The sequence below is a fragment of the Mustela nivalis genome, assembly GCF_964662115.1.
Source record: "Mustela nivalis genome assembly, chromosome: 12".
NCBI lineage: Eukaryota > Metazoa > Chordata > Mammalia > Carnivora > Mustelidae > Mustela > Mustela nivalis.
This window is the reverse complement of record NC_139031.1, coordinates 2,611,073-2,628,681: the sequence shown is the minus strand read 5'-3', so window position 1 is coordinate 2,628,681 and position 17,609 is coordinate 2,611,073. Positions and strand designations below refer to the sequence as shown.

At 50.5% G+C, this 17,609-nt stretch overlaps 1 protein-coding gene across 3 annotated transcripts; it reads right to left on the bottom strand.

Moving 5' to 3' along the window:
- Positions 1-6,894: 6,894 nt before the first annotated feature.
- CNPY1 (canopy FGF signaling regulator 1) lies at positions 6,895-16,719 on the bottom strand. 3 transcript variants are annotated; one of them, XM_082692158.1, is made up of 4 exons: positions 16,595-16,661; positions 16,019-16,222; positions 14,228-14,324; positions 6,895-10,179 (listed from the first exon to the last, which is right to left on the bottom strand). In XM_082692158.1, exons 2-4 carry the CDS (start codon positions 16,160-16,162, stop codon positions 10,142-10,144), a joined length of 279 nt encoding a protein of 92 aa, XP_082548284.1. In that variant the 5' UTR covers positions 16,163-16,222; positions 16,595-16,661; the 3' UTR covers positions 6,895-10,141. The 3 variants fall into 3 exon arrangements, with proteins under 3 accessions (XP_082548284.1, XP_082548283.1, XP_082548282.1); XM_082692157.1 differs by lacking the exon at positions 16,595-16,661 and adding an exon at positions 16,445-16,514; XM_082692156.1 differs by having other exon boundaries at positions 16,019-16,719.
- Between the last annotated feature and the right edge of the window lie 890 nt (positions 16,720-17,609).

The window sequence follows — 17,609 nt, the reverse complement described above, 5'->3', positions numbered from 1 at the left end:
CAGACGCCCTCTTATTGCTAATTTTATTGTGCTACCCAAAATGAGCACTAGGGATGGAATTTTCAAGATTTTCTGTGATAAAATGAATCTTCTAATTCCCCCGATTGAGTGACTCTACATGTGTGGTCCAGGCTTGAATTTTATGTTCTCAGGAGCTCTTTTCCTATTTCCTAAAATGCCTTTTTCCATGTCTTACACCTCTGTCAAGGGTCTTCTTCACGGGTGGTAAAGGTGGTCCAGCGGCCTTCTCGGATGAGCTCTCCGGGATGCTAACGGGAGGGGCTGGGGGTGGTCCAGCGGCCTTCTCGGATGAGCTCTCCGGGATGCTAACGGGAGGGGCCGGGGGGAGCGCGGAGAGGTCAGCTCGTTTTCTTCAGCGGAAGGTCGCGTGTGGGGTTCGGACTGGCTGCATCGCCTTAGACCAGACAGCGAGCCTCTCTGTGCCTCATGTTCCTGTCTGCACGAGTTGACCTCTTTCTGTTTGCTTTAGGGCCGGAGGTCTTCCCCGGGGTTCTGCATCCTGTTCTCACTAACCAATGCCTACTGGCAATTGGCCAGTTCTTTTCACTGTGAAACAGACCTAATGATGCCACGAGAGGAGTCAGCCTTGCCTGTGACCTTGTTGCCAATTCCTTTAAGATTTTACTTGAATTCCCATGAGTTCACGTCCGGTGTCGTGTTAGTTTCAGACGCGCCCCGGAGCGATGCAGCCCGTCCTGCCCCAGGGCGCGTCCCTCAGGTGCGCTCCTTCATCCCCGGCCCCCACTCCCCCGGCCACCTCCCCTCTGGTGACCAGCACTGTGTTCTCTGTAGGGGAAGGTCTGGTTCTTGGTTTGTCCCTGTTTCTCTTTCTTCCCGCTTCACTCATTTGTTCTGTTTCTCGGACCCCGGCCGTGAGTGCAGTCGTGCGGTGGTGTCCTGTGCCTTCTCGCCCTTAGCCTGATGCTCTGTCCCTCCCGTTGCCAGTGAAACCACAGACACGTTCACGTCCTGCTGCTGTTGTTGCCGGTGAATGGCGAGGCCGTCTCTGCTTGTCGCTTCTTCAAAATCATTGATTAGACCTGCGAGGGCATCTTCTTATCTAACATATTAGCAAAGAAACACATCACAGTTAAAATATATTTGGTAAGTATTTCAGTCTACTTGGGTTTCTGGTGATCGTCTACATCTCCTGGATGCACACGTACATATCCGTCAGAGGACGGTGTGGTCATGGGCTTCCCAAGGCTCCCCGGCATTAAAAGAGGCTAAGAAACTCTGCTTTAGAGGGAGGTTGAGAGGCGAAATGCACGTTTACCAAAGGACCAGCAGCCCTCTGAGGGCGAGAAAGAGAGAAAAGGAAGTTCAAAGAACAAGTGTCATGAGGACGGAGAGCGACCAACGCAGCGCACAGGGAGCGCAGCCTGACCCTGCGGCAATACCCTAAATTACTGTATTTGGGGCAGCCATTCCCTCGGGATGGTTTTTGGGCCCCTGCTCCGAGCCTGCAGTGTCCGCGGACGCAGACGCCATGACAGCCACCACCGCACACCGAGCCTGGCCTCTGTGACGCTGCAGATGGACGTGGTCGCCCCCATCCCCGAGCTCAGCCCCCACACTAGGGCCATGCCCTCTGCCTCCCATGGGCACATACTTTCCTGTTGTGACCTTTAGGGGCGATGTCACCCGCCGACAAGGTCATGTTTGAGCAGCCTCGGTCCTGGAGTCCTGCGACTTCCATTCCAGTGCTCTGTGCACGGGGCTCCGGGGGGTCTGGAGGCCAGATGTCTGCTCTCCTGCCCTCGTGCCCTCACATCGGGACCCAAGGCACCTCAGGGACTCTCCTGTCCAACCAGTCCGTCTTCACTGCATCAGAGGGGCTCCCCGCTGGGGCTGCAGTGGGGACACCAGGACCTTCGAACGTGGCCACTCCTGTCTCTCCAGACCCTGGTTTCTTCATCTGCATGGGGCAAAAAGAATTGTATTTCTACACAAGGTTGTGTGAGGGTGACGGGAAGGGGTGCCTGTGGGAGGGACTGTAATGTCCTGTTCATGGTTCTCCCCAGCATGGCCAGCACGAGAGCAGTGGAGTGCCCCTGGGAGGTCCAGGCGACCCAGCTGGGGCTCTGCGCCCCGTTGGGGAAGCTGCCAGCCGGCCGTGCTGGAGGGCCTGGACTGTCCTCACTGAAGACAAGGCATCTTCCAATTACGAGAAGACTTTCTGGATGCCTCACGCACAGGGAGCCAGCTCAAGAGGGCAGGCGCTGTCCTAGGCTCAACGGCATCACGGGTCCTATGGGGCCAAGCTGTTGCAGGTCTTCACGTGGCCTCGAGAAGCCCCGGGGAGCGGCTCCCACCCCGCACCCGCGCCCGTCTCCCGTCTGCCCAGACTCACGGCGCTTCCCCGTCTGCAACGTCCCCTCAAGGGAAGCTGTTCCGAACTGGCCAAGGTTCCGCTACCAAAAGTCACCTCCACCCTGTTCACGCTCACAGAAGACTGGAAACAACCCAAGTGACCCAACGCAGGCGACGGGCTCCTAGAGCTGCCGTGCCCGCCGGGAGGGAGCCCCTTGCCGCTCCGACGAGCTGCGTTGCAGGAAAATATCAAGCACCAGAAGAAAGTTCTAGCACTTCGAGTGGAAGTTCTGGGCCAGAGAACACCCGGCTGCACAACTAACTCACATGCGTGCACACGCGTGCCCTCCCACACACGCGGGCACACTTACATATAGACGCAAACAATTATCTGGGTGATGGGACATACAAATGTCTTTATTCTTTTCTTTTTAAATCTTCATTTTTCTAAATACAGGGTTTTTTTTTTTTTAACTTATAAGAAAAAAATGCGTGCGTGTGTGTGTGATATTTTCCTTTTTGTCTGGTTTTAAAGGAGACTCGAGCCACAGAGACTGAGGGGCCGCTTTTGTGGCCACCCTGCTCGGAGCACTGGCCACCCACCTGTCCAGTGCCCAGCGAGCCCTTGTTTGACCGGCACCTCCCAAGTGTTTGGAGGACCCGGGATTCCCGCAGTGTGGCCCCTGGGGACCCCAACCTGCCCTGCGGCCTCCAGGAGAGGCAAGGGCAGAAGGCAGTGGACGATCTTGAATGTGGTCTTCCCAGGAGGACGGGGAGAGGGACCAGCAGTGTCTGTTCAGTGGGTTCCAGGCAGAGTGGGTCAGGCCGGCAGACACACCAGGGAGCAGAAGGTCACGGAGTCCCTAGCTGAACAGCGTCCCTTGGTCCCTAGCTGGGTTTGGAGACGCTCTCCAGGAGTCAGGCTTTCAGAGGGAGGACGACCAGGCTGCAAACTGGCCACAGGCACTTAATCAAACAGAAACGAAAACCCCAGAAGGGTCCAGGCGATTCCGTCTGCTCTCCTGCACCCCCTGCACGGCAGGAGCCTAACTGTAAAGGAGAATTCTGTGCTTTCTGCTCGGCTGGAAAGTAGCAAGAGGAGATGACATAGTTTTGCGGTCTGAGTTTGTGTTCAGCTCAAAGTAACATGCCTGCCCCAAATCTGCCCCTACAGGCGACCAGGCAAGGCAAGTCCGGGGACACCAGCCGCAGGCGCTGCCAGGGCCGCGAACGGCGACGGCCCCCGGGGAGACAGGCAGGCCGGGCGTTCTTGCCAGCCCGTCTGCAAATCCGACAACTGCCTCCCCTCAGGTCTGTCTCTGTCTCGGCTGGGATCGCAGGTGATCTGGAAATGTCGACTCCCCTGCAAGGTGCCCGCCAGGGGCTTGACGGAAAGACCACCCAGCCGCTCTGCCCACCGCCCCCTCCCAAGGTCTCTGCCTCTTCCTTCTCAGGGCAGGAGACCCTGGAGGTCTGTGTGGGCTCCTCGCCCCCCCGGATCCCCCCCTCGCTCCCACCAACGGCCCCTGGAGGGAGCAGAGTTCCAGCTCCCACCTCTCGTCAGCAGGCGGTCAGGGTAGGGTTTCTGCCGGACACCAGCCGGGGTCTTTTCTGGGTCTGCCTTTCCCACGACGGACCTCAAAAACGCCGGTGGCCCAGGAGGAGGTGGCCTTCTCGAGGACGAAGATGAGGCCCCCAGTGCTTGTCCAGTGTGGCGGGCAGCCGCGTTCACACTGACGCCTCCGGCGGGGTCACCCTCATCTCCACTTCCCATTGAGAATCCCCAGCTTCCCCGTCGGAACGTGGAGGGGCCCCTGCCCACCTCCCCTCTGCCTTTCACGGTGGGGCCTCACAGCACACAGGTGTCTGACGAAACGTGGGGGTCGGCAAGTGTTGTCATGTAGGGGGACCGTTACTGGGGGACACAGGCTGCTGGGGACCGTTACTGGGGGGGGGCGTGGGCTGCTGGGGGCCGTTACTGGGGGGGGGACACAGGCTGCTGGGGGCCGTTACTGGGGGGCGCAGGCTGCTGGGGGCCGTTACTGGAGGGGGCGCAGGCTGCTGGGGGCCGTTACTGGAGGGGACACAGGCTGCTGGGGGCCGTTACTGGGGGGGGCGCAGGCTGCTGGGGGCCGTTACTGGGGGGGGGCGCGGGCTGCTGGGGGCCGTTACTGGGGGGGGCGCAGGCTGCTGGGGGCTGTTACTGGGGGGGGTGCAGGCTGCTGGGGACCGTTACTGGGGGGCGCAGGCTGCTAGGGGCACCCCCAGCCCCAGGCAGGCAGCATCGAGTCTGTGTGAGCTTGTGGGTGGGTAGGAAGAGGGTTTGGGTGAGAAGTTTCTCTGGTTCGGGCCCACGGCTCACTCTGAGCGGAACACGAAGCCGGGATTCCGGGCCCAGCCTGAGCGCAGAGCCGGGAGCGGGGCTGCCGGGGAGGAGAGAAGGAACGGAAGGAGCCGCGCTTTGTCTGTGGCAGTGGCGGCCCATGGTGTTGTCTCCTCGGGGACGCAGGGCCGGACGGCCGGGCTCCAGGGCAAGCTCGGGCTGCTCAGAACAAGGCAGCAGGCCAGCGCCGGAGAAAGGGCTGCCCACCTGGGCCCACTGCCCCAGGGGCTCGGGTCACGCCACGGCAGTCCCCGGGGGGAGCTATGGGGGTGTCCGGGCCGGGAGGGATCGGGCCCCGTGTGGTTACTCCCCTCTGGCCTAGTGCATCAGGGAACACTTCCGTCTGTGGGAGTAAGTCGTCCAAGCTAGAAGAACAAAGGCTTTGATGGGTTTGACACTCAGTCGCCAGGTAGAAGGAAAACCATTTCTTAAAAAAAAAAAGTCTTAAGGTTCAAACACCACCCCCGCTGGCGGAGAGTCGGCCCCGTTTGCGGCTCCGATCTGGCCTCTGTCTCCTGCAGCAGCCTGCAGCGCCGCTGGGCCTGGACACGGGGCCACTGGGCCTCACACGGGGTCACGGGACTTCCTGTGGCTCGTGATGGGCAAACGGCCACGCCACTGCCGCCGCCACGCGAGGCTGAGCCAGAGCCTGGACGCTTTCACCCTGGGAACCGGCCGAGGCTTCAGGACCCATGATGTATACAAAATGGAGCAAATTCACAGCATCTCCTGTTCCCCACTGGGGGTCCTACTAAAAACCCAAACCCAACCAAACAACCCCCCAAAACAAAAAAATAAAACAAAAATACCTCACTCAAGTGGCCCTTTAATCTTAGGGCATTAAAATTTAATCACCAGCTCTGATTGCATATAAAGGCATTTCAAGGGTGTATTTCCACCTTAAGGTCTAATAATTTAATAACACTCATTGAACCGCATTTGTATCAGACTTGGCTCTCTTTTAATACAATGTTGCTTTAAACAGGGCCCATTTTTAATGGGGGCCAAATAGACTATTTTTTGGTTCTCTGCTTTCTTCTACAAACCACAGGGCATGAAGATGCTTAATCAGCGTCCTTTGATGAAGAACAACAAAGCCATAAAGATCATTTCTATCAGACAATGAAAGTCACCTGATTGGAATCTTCTCTCTCTCTGTTGACAGTGGTGTTACCTCAAGGATTACCATCACCCTTTCTCGGCTGGTATCCGAGACTGTGCTGCAGAGGAACTCCCACTTGTTCGGAAAGTGGCTTTGAGGCCAAAACCTTAATATAAAATGTCAGGAGTACATTCTAACTCTTCGGGTGCCAGCCTCGCTATTCATGAAGTTGGAAATCGGTATTAATATTTTAACTTATCACTTACAGGATCTTTCCGGGTCTCAGCCATGCTTAATTAGCTGACACTGGCCATCCGACCTTCTGTTATGTAACCTGCATACCTTCCACACTGGCTTAGTAACAGCCCCGAACGGAGGAGGAAGTTCCCGGAGCCTCTGTCTGCTCCAAGGGCAGACTTGCGCGGCTCGGGGGTGTGTCCCAGCTCAGCCAAGTGTGCCGCCAGCTGTCGCCCACACTGGCGTTGGGGGGAACACGGCTGTGCTCTCGCCTATTTAACTGCTCCCCTCACTGTACGGGCTTCCACTTTGTGCCCTTATGTTTTGGGGGTTACGGTCTCGACCCGCGGCTGGCCAGATCAAATCTGTGTTCCGTAATAACCAGCCACATCACAATACAATTCTGATGCGTTTCCAACAGTCTCCAAGATCCTTGTTTTCCAGGAACTTCTTAACAGATGGACTGTGTTTTGTAACTATCTTGTGACATAGACTATTTTCTATATATCTGTTAAAATTTAGCATATTTTTTTCTTTCTTGAAAATCAAGATTAAGAAGCACAGGAATGATTTTTTTTTTTTTCCCCTTAAGGAATGACAGAAATTTCCAGACACGTTTTCCTCTGAGATGTGCACCTTGGAGCGATCCCAGCTTCACGTGACTTCCCGGGGTCCAGACCTCATTTCCATGTACGGGGGCGGGTTTGCTCGCATCTGTGTTTCCGTGCTCCCGCCCGTCTCCAGGGCCCTCCGAGCACCCAGAAAGGTGGAGAACTCTACTTCTGATGGTTCAGACCCACCTCACAAGCCACACTAGATTTCTTACAGACAAATGAGCTCACTGTACATTAAATTTAATCACCATCTCCAAGAAGGGCAGGTTCTGGAAATGGACAAAACCAGTGGGCTGTTCCCCCTCAGCAAATACACGTTCAGGGCCAGGGGCATTGGGTACTAAGGGAGAGGACATGGTCGTCTACTGCGTCTTATCCTAGGTAGCGCAAGGGCAGTGAACGTCCATGATTCCGGACTCCAATTTCATTTCTCTCCTTCGGTCTTTGATCTATCCAGTTCCTTGCTGTAAATCCAGGCACCTAATCTGAGAATTTCAGGAAATGTATAAAGGGGCAGTAAGTTACAGACAGAAAATCATAGCAAAACATACACTTGTGTCTAACAGGTGTTGTGACCATTTACTCTCATTGCTAATTACATTTTGGTATAAAACTACGTAATATACTATTGGGTGGGCTTCGAGATTTAAGATTAGCTCCAAAATTTGTGTCAAATCTTCAAACAGGCCACAGCATCACATCAAAGAACGGCTTCTCCTCCGATTCCATTATAACCTGAATTTTAAGAGTGATAGCTTAAAATTTTTTTTATTTACATGAAGCCATTACATACATGAATATATACCAATCCAAGCTGAGAAGTAGGCAGAACAAATATAACCAGCTATTGACTCTGGTTTTTTAGGGCTTGTCTTAGTAAATCAAGTATTGATTTCTCCCATTTGGGACTTTGGCTCAATTCCACTTTCCACTCCTCGGTGAAATGGATTCACTGGTCTTGGCTTATTCTTAGCAAGTAGTGATCCACGTAACAGAATATAAACAGTGCATTGCAGCCAATTTGGTTTCTCTTTATGAGAACAGGTTCCCAGAGCCTTCCAGGGAGACCCAAAGAACCTGTCTCATAAAAGCACGACTTGAAACCACTGCCCGAATGTGCCTGCTCTCCCCATTATTTTAATGAACATCACACCCCCCACTTTTTTTCCTCCAGGAATCTTTCTGACCCAGAATTAAGTTGCTTTTCATTGATTCTGAGAAACTTTTGTGCCACACTTTGGGTGTTTGGGTGTTGCTTTTTTTTTTCCCCCCCAGGCTTTTTGCTTTGTTTTGGTTTGGGTCAACAAGCGTCATTAAGAAGGCGGGACTGTGGCTCAGAGGGACGCTAAAGCAAGCAACTACTCTGTCTCATTATCGCTCATTAGTGAAAGCACCACAGCCTGACTGTGCCCTACAAGGAAATACCCGCATGTCTGCAGCTGTAGGAAACGTGGTGATCGTGTCTATCCCACAAACATATATTTAATCAGTAACTTAGCAAGTCACAGTATTTACATGAGCTTAACAAGTTTGAGCTGGGAAAAAAATTCTGGAAAGAACCAGTAGGTAAGTCAGGAGCTACCAAAAGTCTTCGAAGACACAAGACTAGTTCTCCTCAGAGATAAGAAACAACTGAAAAGCCATATTTGGCAAGACCTTCAAGGATCGCTATTAGAGGCGAGATGCGTGGTTCTCTCCGGTCAACGCAAGCGTTTCACCACCCATGAGAACTTCCACGGGGGAAGGAAGACGGAGCCCTCAGGTTCACTTAGGTTGTTAGCTGTGTCTGTATCTGAGACTTTGTGACAATGACCAGTGAGAGTCTGGGAAGCCTGAGGTCACACTTGCACGGTCACGGATGTGCCAGCTCTGGGCACACCTGCCCGCCATGGCCACAGTCATGCTCTCATGAAGGAATCAGGCTCGTGGGCAGTGCACCTACCAAGGAAGCCCAAGTCTGGGAGGTGTTCGTGACTCGGAGCTATCTGAAATGCTGAATTAATCTTAAATAGACAGGTTTACGTAAAGATGTAGGGACCGTGCTGTAAATCACAACTTTGCTACCTGACTGAAAGATGGGGCTAATTGTTCTGGAAGCCCATTTCCATTCTCTAACAGTGCAGGTTCCCTGGGCTCCACTACGTAGGGTCTGTCCTTGTTAACCAGCCACAGATGTGTCCAAACATCACATGCCTTTCCGTTTCCCCAAAGAAACAAGTGACATGAATTTAAAATTCTGACTTCCAGTAAGAAGTGAGGGGAAAGAAGGAAAAAAGTGGAAACTGCTTCCCCTTAATTTTGGTAAATGTTCCTAAGTTTCAGAACTCCCTCCTTGCCGAAGCCTTAGCTGAGTTTTTCAGGCAATGATGGACCACATTACAAGAGAGATTTTTGCTCTTTGAGGGCAGAATTTATCTTATCCTATCTGGAAAATTCTCACTGCCAACAACAAGCATTTCTTCTTTTAAAAAGAAGTGTGTGGAACACATCCTGACATTTTAAATAATTAAAGTCAGATTCCATTGAATGTAAATTTAACAGAGACAGTGAAATACCCAAGAGCAATATGTTTACTAGGTTCTGCATAAAGTGTGATCAATGGGTGATTTCTCGTAAGATCTTCCCTCCCCTCCACCTCCACACCTACCAAAACACCCAAGTCGGGAGAATAACAGGTTAGTTAGGAGGAAGATACACACGCTGACTGTTAGCCGAAAGTCTTTTAAAACACACACACGCTAGAGTTTGCAGCAAAACAAAACATGGTCATTGGTATCATCTTTGAAGAATGCACAGTGTAATCATAAATCGACTTTCTGAATCATCTGAATTCAGAAGGTACGCATGAGAAAGACCACCGTCCTGCTCGCTGTAAAAATATTCATTATTTTTTATGTATTCAATTACATTTTAGAGATTAAAAAGTTTTTAAACTTAGGGTTTAAAGCTGGAAATTTGATTTTCATTCCTGATATAAAATAAGCTTGTTTCTTTTACTGATCACCATATAGATCCAAGAAGACATAATCTGGAATTTGTAGCAATATATTTTCTTAATTTCCTGACCGATCAAGTATTTAAGAAATCAAATCAAGTTCTTATCAAAGAGAACGGGATACTTGTAGACGTGCACCAAATAAACAATATGCATGATCAGATCCTTATTTCATTTATGAAATGGCTTCGCTTTTTTCTTATTATCAAATTAAATGCTTTACTCCCAACTCTGTCTGTACCAAAATCCAGAAAGGTGATTTGTTTTATGCCTTCCTTCACCTCCCTATAGAAAGAACCAGGAAGAACCGGGTTTGTTGTGATGCCAAACAACGGATTTTCCAAAAAAATGTCCTACATGAGACGACATGGTATAAATGAGAGATGCATTTCTTCCCGTGAAGAAACAAGAAGATATGAACGTGGCTGTTGACCTGTGCACCGCGGCTCTCCTCACCCCCTGATGGGCCTGGCACCCTAGAGTTCGGTCTGCTTAGCAGCGGTTTTGCAGAGATCTGGGGGGAAAAAAGTTACACAACATCACTCTCACATTTAATCACAGCGTGTGAGTCACTAACCTTCTGCAAAACCCCACATTTTTACGGAAGCATATTTTAAAACCTTTTTTGTCGTGGAAATTTTCAAATACACACACAAGCAGATAAAAGGGTATAGTCTACTCCCTCGGACTCCAAACCTAGCCTCGACACCTGTCAAAGCTACTCTAGTCCCATCTTCCAGCCTTTTTTTCCTGGAATATTTAAAAACCCAAGCCCAGGGATCATACCGCTTTGCCCATGGCCTTGGGAGTATTTAAGGAATGCTTTAAATTGGGGCACAGCACGCCTGGCGTTTATCCCAAGGAGCAGAGAGGCAAGGAGATGCTCTAACACACACTCCTTTTCCAACTGGAAGCAATTCATGCCAATTCTCTTTAAAAAGACTACGGATTATTTTAACTACATCGTTTATTTAAAACAGGAATATACCGACCTTTGAAAGTAATCATTTGGCATATTATCATTCAATACTATCATTGGGAAGGCTGCACAGAAAGGTAAAAATGCTTTTCCTTTAAATGCAGGCTAAACATTTCAAGATACTTGGTGCCTTATTTCCTGTGTTGCCTTCAAATGATCATGTGACAGATTCGTCAGTCTAACAGTTTAAATGTTCAGATTTACTATGAAAGCAGAAGTGACGTGCGTCCCGAAGACATTTCTGTCTTTGCGTCGACACCGTCACACTCTAGCTAATGACGACCCCACAAACCGCAGACTACCCATTCACCCATGATCTAGAGTGTTACGTTCTCTACCATCAGTGGACTGTAGCTATACTTTTTATCATGACCCAATTATCGTATTAAGATTTTAAAACATCATCTTGACTTCAAGACGTTAAAATGACAATCTGGCAAAGCCTGGGTCACGGGCCACAAAATATTCCATCAGGAAAATCTAATGAGCTGACTTTTCTTCTTCTTCTTTTTTTTAATTTTTGTCTAGGGGAAAAACCCCCCAGATTACGTATGGGGTAGCCCTCTTATTCTGTCTTACACCCCAACAACGGGATGTATTTGGTGAACTTTTGTTTTATGCAGTGATTAAAGCGGCGGGGTATCCACAGCCCCATCTGCAATCAGATCATCTTTCACTGAGGTTTTCTGTACTGATTCAAAAGGTGGAACATAATGTTTGTGAAAATCCCACTGATGTGTTATTTTAAAATCCAAACAGTCATCTTGAATGTAATAGATGTTTTCTCCATCCTCCCCCGTTTGCTGTTTGTGGCTGGGGGTGTACTGGGGGTGTACTCCACTTAAGGAATCAGTGGACGGGAGGGATCTCTCCTGACGCACGCACACACCAAATCACCGCGACGCACTCTTCCAACACCTTACAATTTCATGTCAATTCTACCTCACGAAAGCAGAAGTCTTAAAGTCTGGGAGTGTGCCCTCATCTGCGACTACATAATTATTGAAAAATTAAAGTGAATTGACCTATGTGAAAGAGAAAAAAGCAAAATTCATATATAAACGCATATAAGAAACGCACGTGCACACACACATGCATAAAGTAGAAAAAGGGACCAACTTTCCAATTAGAGCTCTAGTTCTAGAAGCATCTGTTTAAGAGAAGTTATCTCCTTAACAACAGTCTGTAGACATTTTTGCAGACCTCAGTGGAGTGTCTTGGATACCGCAGACTCTGGGTAGCATGGCACTGGTTAAGGCACGTTCAGAGCCTCTAGTACACGTATGTACACACACACACACCCATGTCTTCCAAACATCTTTAAAATGAGGAGGCCCATCACAGTAAAGTTGCGGGACAACAGATCAAGGTAAAGTATTACCTCGAGAAGCAGGGCACAGACGCCGAGCTCACACAGGACACCTGCTACCCCATATAAACGTTCCGTGGGAGAGCACCCAGTTCTTCTACCGCGGGAGCGTCTCACCTTCTACACGGTCATCTGAAACTGTCCCAATATGTCAAAACACACCGCTTCTTTGTTGTCGGGGCCCACACATGCCATTTTTCTTACTGATGTGTTGCTTTAGCCTTTTCTGGCAATAATTTTTAAGTTTAAAAAACGTCCATCTTGCTATGGGCTGTTAACTTACTTCAACAGTAGCAGACTCGGGGGTGTGGGGGGGCGAGTCTAGCCTCTTTTCAGGATTAACATACCCGCAGTTTTTAACTGATATCCGTAACCTCCATAATTGGGTTTCACTGAGAAACCCAGCTTGGAGACCACGGCACTGTGGCGCAGTCAGAGACGGTCACCTCTGGGGTGGCTAGCTGGCCTCGGGAGTCCCGCGGCCCTGATGTTTCTGTTTAGAGTGTAAGGACTTCGCCAGTTTTCAAACAATTAAACGCTATTGAGAATTAGTTATCTAATGTTTTATGTTACACCAGTAGCCGTGCGTGTATCTTAGTTCCCCCTTATGCTCATATTTTCTCGGGGTTCACATTATTTTTCTAATTATAAATACGCAAAAGGAGTGAAAAGACATTACTGAACTCAAGTCAAACTGCGGCATTTAGGAACAGAGCCTTTCCCCCAGGATCTGATTATGTGGGTCAAGGGCTGCTGTGAAGACTTGGTGGAACTTTCTCAGGCCTGCCTGTAAGGTCTGAACAGGTGTTTATAGAGCAAATTTGTTGCATTTGCCACAGATGGTTATGATGAGTCCAAACCCTTTGTGAGGAAAAAACAGGAAAACAGACATTTTCTGGCTTGGTCATTGCATTTTTGCTTGTATCTTCAAGCATATGTACATCTCCAAATTGTTTGAAAAACTTTGGAAATACTTTCTTTGGGAAATCCAGGCTATGCCCTTATTGATGTGAATTTCACAACATTGCAACATTAGGTAACTGAACTCCAGGAGCCAGCTCTCCCCCACCCAGACGACCCTACTCCCGGACAACCCTAACTGCAACATGCTGTGTACTCTTCTTCAAATTCCCAACCAAACTGGATCTTATTATTATTTTTCAAACTGGATTTTAAGCAGAAAACAACCCTATTATCTACTCAGAGTAAGAAAACTTTTCCCTATTAATGTGCATTTATAACTTTCTTCTTTAATAACTTTCAATGACATGGATATTTACCTACAAATGTGCAGTAAACATTATTTTAAGGATTTTGGCACTAAATTCGATACTGCGGATGCAGGTGCATTATACTTATTATAAGCAATTGCTAAATATCTCAAGATTCTGCAATGGCGTAAAAGTACTTCCAGGACTTTAAATCACTGTCTTCATATGTATGGTTCATTTTCTGCAAGATCTCTGAAAAGGCTGCCCAACTTGGCTACATCCTGGTAAGTGTTTTAAATAAGCATCATAGTGATACTCCCCTAGAAGGTTCACAGGCCACCAAACAGGTGGAAAGGCCAATGGTAGTAACATAGTTTCAACTTCGTATGAATCAAGTTCTGTAATTTATCTAGCTTCTGAGTGTGTGTGTGTGTGTGTGTGTGTGTGTGTGTGAATATAACTCAAGTATTCTTTTCTACCCTCTGCCAGAAAGAAAAATATTTTAAGAACAAGTGGATTTCTGGGAAATTAACTTGAAAAACAAATATCCAGCTCCCCTTACCAATCAACAAACAAACACACAAAGACCTTTTCAAAATCTCGCACTAAATAAAGATCCCACCTTCTGTCTGCAGGCAAGTCCTAAAGAGATTCTCCTTCCTGATGCAGGATGGAGAAGCCCAGCTCTCTCGGAGTTTGGAAAGAGAAAGTGCTTTGGACCCGTCCAATTCTGATGAGCACGTGGTCCCTAACATCTGAGAGTCTAGCCTGAGCCCCTTAGACTTTGCTGACAAAGCAGAGGCAAGAAGTGTCAAGGAGGGAGCTGGAGCCCCCGGAGCCCTGTGGTTCTGTTTGTTTGTTCTCTCCCACTTGGTGTCTTTCTGATTCAGTGGAGAGCCCTCGGTGGCAGGGAGAAAGCAAGGCGCCGTTTGAAAAAACATGGTGCGGCGCAGGGGGAGAAGGGGTGGGCGCGCGAGGACACATGTTACATCAGACACAGTACCTGCCTTTCCACTGCACAGCTTGTCAGCGAGGTGATGTGCCTCCTGGGCGATAAGGGAGAGTATCTCGTCTTCGTGCTCCTCTAGTATGGCCTCGCACTGCGGAAACGGAATCACAGCACAGGTGGAGAGACACGCACGGGGCGTCTGGTTAGAAGCGCTTACCAACATTTTCTTAGCTGGAAATAGAAAATCGGGTTGCCAAGGTGGCCCGTTTTTATTAGCCCCCTTGGTGTAAGACATCGCGGCATTGGCTCGACCCCCTCTCCCCAGAATGTTAATTGCATCATTTTCCTGGGACTTAACCAACTGATTAGTGGTGTTGAAAGACGAGGGTAAGGGAGGAAGCGAGTTCTTCGGATCTGTTCCTCTCCCTTACATTGGAATGTGAGGACTAGGAAGACATGGGTCTTCTAGGTGGGGCCGAAAAGTCTTAGCTTTGTTTTTGTTTGTTTGAGAGCCCTTTAAAGAACACAGCTCCTTGGAAATGGTTAAACCCGGTTCCCTCAGTTTTAACAGAACAATCCACGTTGTGGTTTTAAAACAGAGTCTGAAGTGTGAAAACAATCCTGAAAGCGATCAAAACAGACCGGGCCTCAATCCCACTGTGGGTAACAGGCTTGACAGTTACTCGGGGAAGTTTCTTTTCCTACCATTTAGAGATCCATTCATAATTTCACTCTGCTTCTACCTCCAAATCTAACTTTTCAGAGAAGAGGGGGCCCAAATTTGCCCAGACATTAAAAAAAAAAAAAAATCTTCAATTCTAAGTAAAGTGTGTGTCTGTGTTAGAGACACACAGGGCTACAGTTTCAGGAATTAGGAAGCTGCAGAAGGGCATTCACTCGAGACTTGCAAATCATTTTCCAAGTTCATTAAGCAAGACTTTAAAATTTTTCAATGGCCTTTAAAAATATTTAAATTTCACTATAATGTGTTGATTTAAAACCTGTGAAATGCAAGCACACTCACTCACTGCAATTTCTCGTCCACAGCACTTTTAACCTGGGATTATTGCCTCTACTTTTTAATTAAAATGAAATCTTCAAAAGTCAGCTAAAGCCCTTATTTCAGGGTTTCAGCATGCCTGACATTTTGGCCAATGTGTGAACTTAATACATTTTTTAAACAGGCTTTCCCATCAGTTCGTCTGATTCAACAGCATTAAGTAAAGTGAAATATATTGGAATATATTTTGCCTGGCACATTCTAGCAACCCAGAGGCCAGCCTTCATCTAAAATAAACACTGTACTAGACGGAAGTTTGGCATTAAGCCAGCTATCATACCTAAGCCTTTGTTTAACTTAGTTTGTGCTAAAATACTTGAATTAACTCAGGAAAGAAATTCTCTCTCTTCTGTGAAGCCTGAAGGGGGGGAACGGATGATGTATGTCACTCTTCCTCTACCATTTGGCTGTAAATATTTGAAAGCGACATTCATTTTAATTTGGATTTTAACCTAGGAGCCACGACCCCTGATTCTTTCTGTGGGAACCTGGAAGGGACTCCTCCCCAAGCCCCACGGCACAGAAACACACAGACTGTGTCTCGGAGTCCCTGGGAGCTACCACAGCACTTTCTGGAAAATGTCTCCTGTCTCCAGAGCCCCCCTTAGGTGTCTCACATTCCTCCATGCCCGGTCACACTGAAAAGGCAGGACCACAAAGCAAACATAGCATTCGAATGCTCCGTGTCTCGCCTCCAAACTCACCAACCCAAGCAAATAGCGAAAAAGAGAAACCAGAGAGTGTTCGTGGCGCCCAGGGTTCACCTGCCCGGGAAGAGAGCTTACCGCGAATTTCAAAGGTCTGTAAGCATCAGAATAGAAATAGAATTTTTTAAATTCTTTGTATATTGGGTCTCCTTTCCTTGGGGCAAATCTCTTAAACGCCTTCTCCTTGGTCACCGGGTCTTCTTCCAGCTTGTACTCGCTCATGCGCTCGCACACGCCATCCAACAGGTCGGCCAGGAAAGCCTCCGAGCGGCCCAGGGGGACCTGCGGAGACAACACGGGCGGGGAAGCGGTCTTGTGCGCTCGGGGCGCTCGGGGCTCGCGGGGAGGCACATGGAGACATTCGCCACCCCGTGAACGCCGACCTGCGTCCCCCGCGCAGCAGAACGTGCGCGCGGCCGTCCTCTTTACAGAATTTACCAAGTGAGCTTGACCGGTGCTTGTGGAAAAGGGCGGGTGTTTGCAAGGGGGCAGGCAAGACCCTACATGCAAACTGTGAAGTCCACTTGTGCGGGCCACCCTCCCGAAAAGCCCCCGAGCACGCGCACGAAGGCACCGCGTACAGAAAATGGCTGTGATTGTGGACTTGCAGGAGAGCGGGAGAGAGAGGGCGGAAGGGAGAGAGAGACGCGGAACCTGGACAGGACGAGAGGGGCCGGGGAGGGACGGAGGCGCGGCGAGCAGCGCGCCCCTCGCAGCCCGGCCCGGCCCGGCGGAGCCCAGAGGTGCGCCCCGGGGCGCGGGTGCCGCGCTGACGCCCGCGGGCGCGGGGGGAGAGGGGCGGGCAGGGCGGCCCCCGGCGCGGCCGCGGGCTCTGGGGACAGCTGGTGCCCGTCGCCGCGCGCCCCGCTCCCTCCGGGATCCGGCGAGGATTCAGAGGACCCCGCGGCCGCCACCTCCGCCCCGCGCGGGGGTCAAAGAGCGCCCCGCGCCCTTGGAAACCGAGACAAAAACTCGGGGCCCGTCTAGACAGGTCAAGGTGCAGGATGCGGCGTCCCCGCGGCTCCTTCCGGAAGGGGGCGGGGACCCGCCAAGGGCGCCGCGGACGCGCCCGGCCCGGCCTCTGCGGGCTTTCTCCCTCGCCACCCTCTGCTGATCAAAGTCGGAAGTTTGCATGACAACCGCGCTGAAAGGGGCTGAATCGCAAATGAACTCGGTTTCGGCGATGTTGATCCATCCAGACTCCATTGTCCCTTTCAGACGCAGTGTGAACCCTTCCGGTGCCGGCGACCGCGCGGCTTTGAGGCGCGCGCTCGGGGCGCACAAAGGGTCCCCGCGCCTCCCGCCATCTGGCCGCGGGTTCCCGGGCGAGCGCAGCCCGGCGCGGTGGCCCTGCCCGCCCGCGCCTTCGGACCGCCGCTCCCGGGGAGGCCGCTCCGGGCCCCCCGCCCCGCCGTCCGCCCCCGCTCCGGGAGGGGTTGACTCCGTGAAAAACAGAACCGTGGACGGGGAAACGCCAAAAAAAAATCCGCCCCTGGTTCACTTCCCGCGGCCCCCAGCGTGTGCGCGGCAGCCGTGTCCCCGCCAGTGCCCCAAACTGGGCCTGACGTCCAGTCTGTCTAGGCCCACGCGCTCATTTTTCGCAGCTAAATCGTTTGTTAAACTAGAATATACCAACACATGTCCTTGCTTGTTCACCAAACCATCAGTT

Coding starts and splice junctions, on each gene's coding strand:
- CNPY1 (XM_082692156.1), bottom strand. CDS start 16,162: ATGAGCGAGTACAAGCTGGAAGAAGACCCGGTGACCAAGGAGAAGGCG. Junction 14,325..16,018: donor ACAGACCTTTGAAATTCGCG/GTAAGCTCTCTT, acceptor CCGTTTCCGCAG/TGCGAGGCCATACTAGAGGA. Junction 10,180..14,227: donor GCTGTGCAGTGGAAAGGCAG/GTACTGTGTCTG, acceptor TTTTCCCCCCAG/ATCTCTGCAAAACCGCTGCT.